This window comes from Crocodylus porosus, unplaced genomic scaffold (assembly GCF_001723895.1).
Source record: "Crocodylus porosus isolate Cpor-Errol unplaced genomic scaffold, CroPor_comp1, whole genome shotgun sequence".
In the NCBI taxonomy this organism is placed as follows: domain Eukaryota; kingdom Metazoa; phylum Chordata; order Crocodylia; family Crocodylidae; genus Crocodylus; species Crocodylus porosus.
In genome coordinates, this window is record NW_017728920.1 from 16,891,072 (window position 1) to 16,898,960 (window position 7,889).

General features: G+C 42.0%; 1 protein-coding gene across 4 annotated transcripts in view; it reads right to left on the minus strand.

Moving 5' to 3' along the window:
• Nucleotides 1–7,889, minus strand: part of ANK3 (ankyrin 3) — a 380,097-nt gene that overhangs the window by 252,249 nt on the left and 119,959 nt on the right. For all 4 annotated transcript variants that reach the window (XM_019538622.1, XM_019538625.1, XM_019538623.1 and 1 more), the window contains exons 2-4: nucleotides 5,890–5,991; nucleotides 5,336–5,434; nucleotides 4,851–4,949 (exon numbers count right to left, since the gene is read on the minus strand). In XM_019538622.1, the coding sequence (XP_019394167.1) occupies nucleotides 4,851–4,949; nucleotides 5,336–5,434; nucleotides 5,890–5,991 (300 nt within the window). The remainder of the gene's footprint in view (nucleotides 1–4,850; nucleotides 4,950–5,335; nucleotides 5,435–5,889; nucleotides 5,992–7,889) is intronic.

The following is a 7,889-nucleotide window of genomic DNA, read 5'->3' on the forward strand; positions in this document are numbered from 1 at the left end:
GGGCCTATAGTTGCCCGGGTCCTCCCTCCTCCCTTTTTTAAAGATGGGGACCACATTGGCTATCTTCCAATCATCTGGCACCTGTCCCGAGCACCACGAGTGCTCATAAAGCCATGCCAAGGGCCCTGCAATAACTCTGTTTTATTTCTAATAGAGAATGATCTAGAAATGCTTTGCACTTTAGTGACAAAAGTGCTGATTAAAACAAACTGCAGCAGTTTGGTCTGAGCCTAGGCATGGAAATTAATCAGAAGATGCAACAGAAAAAATACTAGAAAATAGTGGTAGGAAGACACTACTGACATTGAATTAAAAATCAAAAAATCAACTTTCTATAAACGAAAGTTTTTAGACTACTAACTTATATCCACAAAATTAGGCTCTGGCTGTTCATATAATTGTTGAACCTCAAGAAAAGTGTTAAAAATACTCGTCTTTAAGCAATTCTGGTGGCCAAAACTCTCTATGGCCATCTGACTACCATAAAGTTTTAAGTTGATCACTAAACATAAACAATTATAGCAGTGAAAAGAATTATAAGGGAAAATTTGACCGAACCTAAGAAAACCTGAAATATTAACCTTTAGCTTAGTCGGTTAGAGCGATAACACCAAGGTCAACACCAAGGTGTTCGTTTAGTCTGTGTTTAGGATGGGATTGTCTCCAATTGCCTTCCCTTTCCACTCCTTACCTCTCATTCTCCCTGAGATCTTCCTTGAAACTTGTGGTTCCATCCCAACCTAAAAACTCATTTACTGAATGTAATGATAGCAAAAAGAAAGACTCATTTCTGCCACCTGTACTTCTGTGCAGTTTCACATTTGTGCTGGACCTTATGTTTGAGTTTAAATGCAGTGTTTAGTGTTGTCTGGAGAATTTCTAAAAGGGGAAGGCACAGAGCAGATACGAGATGTGAAGACACTGAAACTGAACCCAAACTGAAAACGTACTTTAACATTTCTGGAGAGAATGCCCCCAACATCAAAGCCTTACTGGGAGATGGGGAAGGAATCCTGGCATGGAAAATCCCAAAGACCTCAGTGGACTCATAGAGCAGAACAGAGCTAAAACCTTGAGAGGTGGTCACTGGAGAGGGAGCTAAAGCAAGGCTTCCAGAAAGGTGGCAGAAGTGTGGGAAAAAACCCACAAAGGACAGGGAAAGAGGGCATACTTTTGCATATGTACATTAGTAATTCAATTACATTTTCATGTCCCTAAAAAAATACTGTAGCTAAGAATTGCTTGTTATTCATTTATCTGAACACATCTAGTGCCTGCAAAATGCAGTTCTAGAATTAGTGACAGCCTATGGACATATTGTCCAACCCTTATTATGTAAAATTAGGTCATTAAAATGCTGAATGGGATGCTTGCAATTGGAATGAACCCAACGGGAAGCTTTCTATTGATTATAACTGAAGCAGAAACAGCCCTGGTCCCATACAGCGCATCCCAAAAGTCCTAAGTTTATACAGTCATTAAGTTAAAATAATTTATAAAAGCAGAAAGAAGAAAATAAAAAGGAATAGGCAAAAGAGACGAGGGGAGGTTTAGCTAAAATTTTTAAGACTATGAAGTAGAGGCCTACAAGGCAGCTACTGCACATGTCAATAGTTGCTACTGAAAGGCACCTACAAGACTGCATGAAGATGGCATGAGCTATACATCCCGTGCATCAGCCACTGTATTACATGGTGCATTTGCAGACAAAGAGTAATCAGAAGAACAAAGGAAACCTCATAAATAAGGATGTATGCTTTATGAATGAGGACTAACAAGAGGTCTGAGCCAAGGGTGGGCATAAAGCTGAACTTGAGGATGTTCATCTTGCCCTTGAGAAATTTTGCTGCTAATATGACATTTAGCAAAAGGTAGCTAAGTTGAACTCAAGGCTGTAGGTTGTAGCCATGTAGGTCTAAGGACACAGGCAGACAAGGTTCTTTGTGTGAATCTGATTTATTTTATAAGAACAACTTAAGTAATTGGGAAAAAAATTTAAGCAAACTTTCAGGTTCAAAAACCCTTTGTCAGGCTGAGAAAGTTACAGCAGTTGGTAGAACTGCTGTAACTTCCTCAGCTTGACAAAGGGTTTTTGAACCTGGAAGTTTGCTTACCTTAGTATGATCTAAGTATAACTTTAACCTAGCTTAGTCATTAACTTGGTGAGTTTAGAACATGTAAATCTGCAAGTTACATCTACATTCCTCTTTCAAAACAAGTTATTCAAAACATGCTAGCTAGTAAATGATAACATAACACTTCTTAAAACCTAGCCTGGAAGAGGTCAAAAGGGCTGCAGGCAAACCAACATGAATTATTTTAAAGCCTTTATTTTAATACAAATCAGCCCAAGCTAGCTTGATTACATTAACTGACTGAAGAAAGCACCTGTTTGCCCATAAAAAAGGCCTTTGAGTTTCTGAAATATGTCTGCATTTTCAGGACTGAAAACAGGAATTCTAAAACACCGCAAAGAAAGGATGTTTTACAGCCCAACACTCAATCTTCAGTTAAAGCTAAATGATTTTTTTGCTAAAGAAATACAGCAGTGAAGATGACTTCTTTGTTCTGCTTAAAGTCAAACATTCCTGTGCAGTATTTGGAACTATGGCATTGAAGTATTTGGCTAGTGTCCAAGAACCAGGAAGTGGAACTGACTAGTCAATTCTGTTTGTCCAAGCTGGTTGAAATGTAGGTGGTAAACAACCCATATACATGAAGACAAAACAATATTTTTAAAATTCTTTCATTTTTAGTAATCTGATGTGTTGTTAGAAATACCATGGAAAAATGTATTTCTTAAAAATGTATAATTTTTAAATTTATCTTTTTAACACAAATAGCAATTTTGGGTAGTAACAGCTCTGCTTTTCTCCTTTATTTCAAATAGTTATAGCTGAGCTACACGTTAATTCACATATTCTGAAATAAGTCAAAATCTCTGTACATTCTGCTATTACTTCCTTATAAAAGTTACGAAGGAAAAGGAGCCTCTTACAGATTGCAACACTGTATGACTTTGAAACTGTTTACCATTTCTTTGAATAAGAAGTTTTCTACCATTCTGGCTTCTTTTCTTTTGTTTTGTCATTATCTATTCTAGCCATGTAATAGTGCAGCTGGTAGAATACTGGGGAAAAAAATCTTAAAATGAGAGATGAAATGCTTTGCTGTGTAACCTGCTACATGATCACTTTAAATACACTGTAAACAAGATTGGATTTCATAGCTGTTTTTTCAGTGTTATTGATCACTAGAATGGGATTTAAAGCAGAAAACCACTGCCATCTTCTTACCAAATTTCTCCAGAGCTGTACTAGAAATGGAAAAGATGCTTCTCAAAGACACTTCATCAAAGAATTCCCAGAAAATACTTTTTTGAAGGACAAAGGTGGGAAAGCACATTACCATATCATTCTCATCTTCTGTGTGTGTGTGTGTGTTGGGCTAACCATCCACGAAAACCCCCCTACCCATGTTACTGACTGGAAAACCAGTTTGATCTGTGGTTGATAAATGTTTTCAAGGGTCCCTCCTCCTGTGGTGGGTCTCTTCCTTCCATTATTGAGCCAGAGGGAAATGGAGGCTGACTGGCCCCAGCTTTAATACCATAAAAACAATAAATATTTGTCCAGGTGTTCCAAGGCTCTTGGTCTCTGTGATTACTCTGTCCTTTCTCCCCGTAGCTATAATAAAGGAACTGTGCTTTTAGGATGCCATTGATCTGACCAATTACCTGTTTCTTGGGGTGCAAAAGGAATTTTTCCCCTTTGGGATAAAAAATTAAGGGAAGCTTAGTGGTTTTTTGCCTTATTTACATGTCATGGAGGCACAGTTAAATGAACATGTGGCATTTAGACCAGAAGTGGAGTCCCTGGCACAGCAGGAGGAGTGGGAGCTCACAGAAGCTCCTCCTGGGAAGCCCTGGTGGGCATCCCAGGAAGGAGTTGCCCCAGGGCCATACAGACAGCCTCAATCAGAGGCACTGTCCACAGGGCTACTGTGGACGGCTGAGACCTCTAGCAAAGACTGAAGCCTGGTAGAACCCAGCAGAATGGCAGATCAGCTGCAACAGATAGAGAACCAACTACGACATCCAAAGAGGAACAAGGCACCCAAGAGCAGGGCAGTATTGAGCGTGGATGTGATATAGGTGAAGAAAGAGGGCCACCAGAGATGCCTAGGAGGAAAAGTGGCATTGCTACGGTCACCAGACCTGGTAGGCTAGAGTGGGGAGAGAACCCAGAACACCATCCTCAACGATGAATGATTCCATCACGGTTGGCGGTAGGCGGGGTGTAGGGGAGGCAGAGCCCCACGAAAAAACCATGAAGGAAGCAACCCAAGGAGAAGCACCAGGCGAAGTGGAGCCAAAACATCGTCCTCCCAAGTAAAATAAACCAATCATCAAAGATGTAGCAGGTGAGGCTCATGGTGCATAAACCCTAAAATCGCCCAGCAACTGACCCTTCATCCTGAAGAAGTCATGGCCAGGCTTGAGCAGAAGTCACATGCACGGCGTCCAGTAGATAGACATGGGAGATTACAGTCTAGAACAATAACCAGGGGCAAAAGAGGGGATATGTTCATTTGCCTACCATGGAAGACAAGAGCTAAAGACTGTGATATTAATTAAAGGAAGAACTCCTATTACTTTACCTAAATGATTTTTCTTGCTTTAATTTTATTTACCCTACAAGCTTCCACTGCTCCTGAGTCTGCATTAATGAAAAAAACACCTTTCATTTATACAGTCTTAACTCACAGGTTAAGAAAGCAAAAACACACTGAACTGATGTTGCTGCCTTGCTGCCATTTTTGTACAACAACAGTCAACAAAATTACCTTACCTGAGACTGTGCATTGACATTGGCCACATTTGCAACCAACACTTTAACTACTTCTGTCTGCCCAGCCAAGGATGCTATGTGCAATGCTGTGTTTCCTTTCTGAAATCAGAGAGAGATGAACTGTGAAAATGTTTTACAATGCATTATAAAATTTGCACTTGATGAAAAGTTAATTAAGCCTGTCAACCATGTAACCCATTCCAAAAATATATTATTTTATCATAGTAACACAATGTTTCCAGGGTCAATTATTTTAAAAGATAAAAATTGAAGACAATGTTCTAATGTCATGATTTAACGTTCTTCCTAGTAACACACAGCATATTTATTATAACGTATGAGATCTGTGTTAGACATTTCTTGAGAGCCACACTTCCATGAGAAAACATTTAATAACTTATACTGCTACAATAATGTCTGGAAGTTGATTGACACTTATATAGAATTTGCTCAAACATTTGAAGAGCTAGATAGGAGACTCTCACCTTTGTTGCTGCATCCACATTGGCACCTCGCTGTATCAGTTCTGAGACAACTTCTACATGTCCTTCTTTGGAAGCAAGATGGAGAGCGTTCAACCCATTCTATAAAAAAATATAATGGCAAAGACTGACCCACATTGTCAAGTGCAGTAAACAATATATCATGACACCAAATGATTACATGCCAGAGTGATTATCTCTGGCAAAAGCTATTTTCATATGAACATTATACCTCTTTGGCTACAGGAAATGATATGTATTAACTGAGATACAGACTTTTGCAGTATTAAATATTACATATTATTACAAATCCTAATACAAAAATAGAATAGTAAGATCAAATTCAAGACTGCAGTGGTATCCCAATTGAAGTAAATTAATAACATATCAAAAGATTATAAATTAATTAAATTTTTTCTTGTACAAGAGATGTAAACAGGCCATCAGATTATGATATCAGTACATTAACCAAGTAATTATTGATCTGAACAGCTAATTCCTACACAGGTGAGAGAAGCTGACAGAACATTAAATAAATAATCAAAATATTCTACAACCTGATTGCAAATGTTGATGTCCACTCCACTTTTCAAGTAGTCAAGAGCTTTTTCTAAGTTGCCAGCTCGAGCAGCCCGGAGGTAACTTGCATTTGTGTCAGACTGGGTAGATAAAAAGATAAAAAAACTAGTCAGAAACTAGAGAAGGATACACATCTTTTTGGCACAAAAGAAACACATACATTGTTTTTAAATGTAAACAGAGCACCAAAGTATCCCAAACTGTTTAACATAAAATAGAGGCTAAATACTTAAGTCCTTACTTAAGCCAACTCTTATATGCATCAGTGGGGATTTTGTTCAAGTAAGGATTTAACTTCATGCATATATAAAAATGATGCAACTCTTGTCAGCGGGTGGGGAAATAATCACCGAGTTGACATCTGATATCCTGGCATATCAAGCAAAAAAGTGTTAGATCTCAGGGATGAAATTCTTCACAACACAATTCTACATGAAGGATATCCCTTGTTCCCCTCAAACAGCACTGGCAGACAATGGGCACATCTACGCAAGATGTTTACTGTGGAAATGCCTAATTAGCTCCACAGTATATGTCTTGGCGTCTATACTTGAGCTCCTATTAGGCTACAGTAAACTAAGTAACTCTGCAGCAGGTTAGTACTTGTAAATATAAGCACTATCCTGCTGCAAAGTTTTTTTACTCCACAGCAACGCATGTGTAGAGGCTGATGGGACTGGCTGGGTGTCACAGGGGCACTTAGGTGCCCTGTTCCTAGAAGTGGAGAAGGGTAGCTGCCAATCTCCAGGGCAGCTCAGGTGCCGGTTGCTGGGGCAACCAGGCTGGTCACATGACCAGAAGGGGGCAGGGCCGGGCCTTTATAAACAGCCCAGGCCAGAGCCTAGAGAGTAGTTCTCTTCTGGCAGCTGCAGGAGCAGGAGCTCTGTGGGAGAGTTGAGCAAAGCAGAGCTGATGGTTGTAGCCTGACCACCCAAGTGGCTACGGCGTGGTAAGGGTAGAGAGAACCCAGGCTGGGAGGTCATGGCTAGAGAGCCAAGGGAGCGTGGACCGTATGTTATAAGCCAAGAGGCTTCTTGTTGTTGAGTTGCAGCCGATTGGCTTATGTTATTGCTTTGAGTTTAATACCGGAGGACCAGGTGAGGCTGTAGGGGTGCGAGGAGGCCTCACGGGAACTCCCCAGTTGCTTGGGGGTTCCCGGTGCCCTGTGTGGGCAAACGAGTGGTGCCTGGGATGGCACAGCTGTTCAGTGCCGAGGCGGCACAGCGGGTAGCCCCGTATGGGCGATAGTGAGAGGCCCGAGTAGGGCAGAGGACCCCGCCCAAGGGTCTTAGTACCAGAGTGAAGCCTGTAGGGACTCATGTTGGGCTCCAGGTGTGGGAGCCATACAAGTGAAAGCCTAGGGTGGGTGCTGTAAAGGCAACTAGCCCAGCAAGGGCGAGTCACTGGTTATATAGAGCCTGGAGAAGGTGCCAAGAAGCCGGGGGAGTGGGCACGTGTTGAAGAGAGGCCCCAGGTGGGGCACGTGTAGTAAGAAGCAACCCCAAGAGGGGTATGTATGTGGGACAGTCACCCCAAGAGGGGTGTGGCCTAGAAGGCGTTCCGGAGGGTTTCTGCAGGAATAGGAGCCCCGAGGAACCAAAGGGGCCAGGTAAGGCTCTGGCCACCTGAGCCTAACTGGACAGGAACCCAGAAGGGGCAGAGAGGCCAGGTAAGGCTTAGGTCACCTGAACCTAATTGGATACTTATTATTGACAGGAACCCAGAAGGGCCAGAGAGGCCAGGTAAGGCTTAGGTCACCTGAGCCTGATTGGATACAGATTGTTAACAGAAACCTAGAGGGGCCCGGAAAGGCTTAGGCTGCCGACCCCAGTGGGCAAAAGCACCACCAGTAAGCCCGATAGAGCTAATGAGTAGAGGGGCGCCCGTTGTGTGACAGGCCCAGGGGCACCAGACAAGGGGCGCCCATTGTGTGACAGGCCCAGGGGCGCCAGACAAGGGGCGCCCATTGTGTGACAGG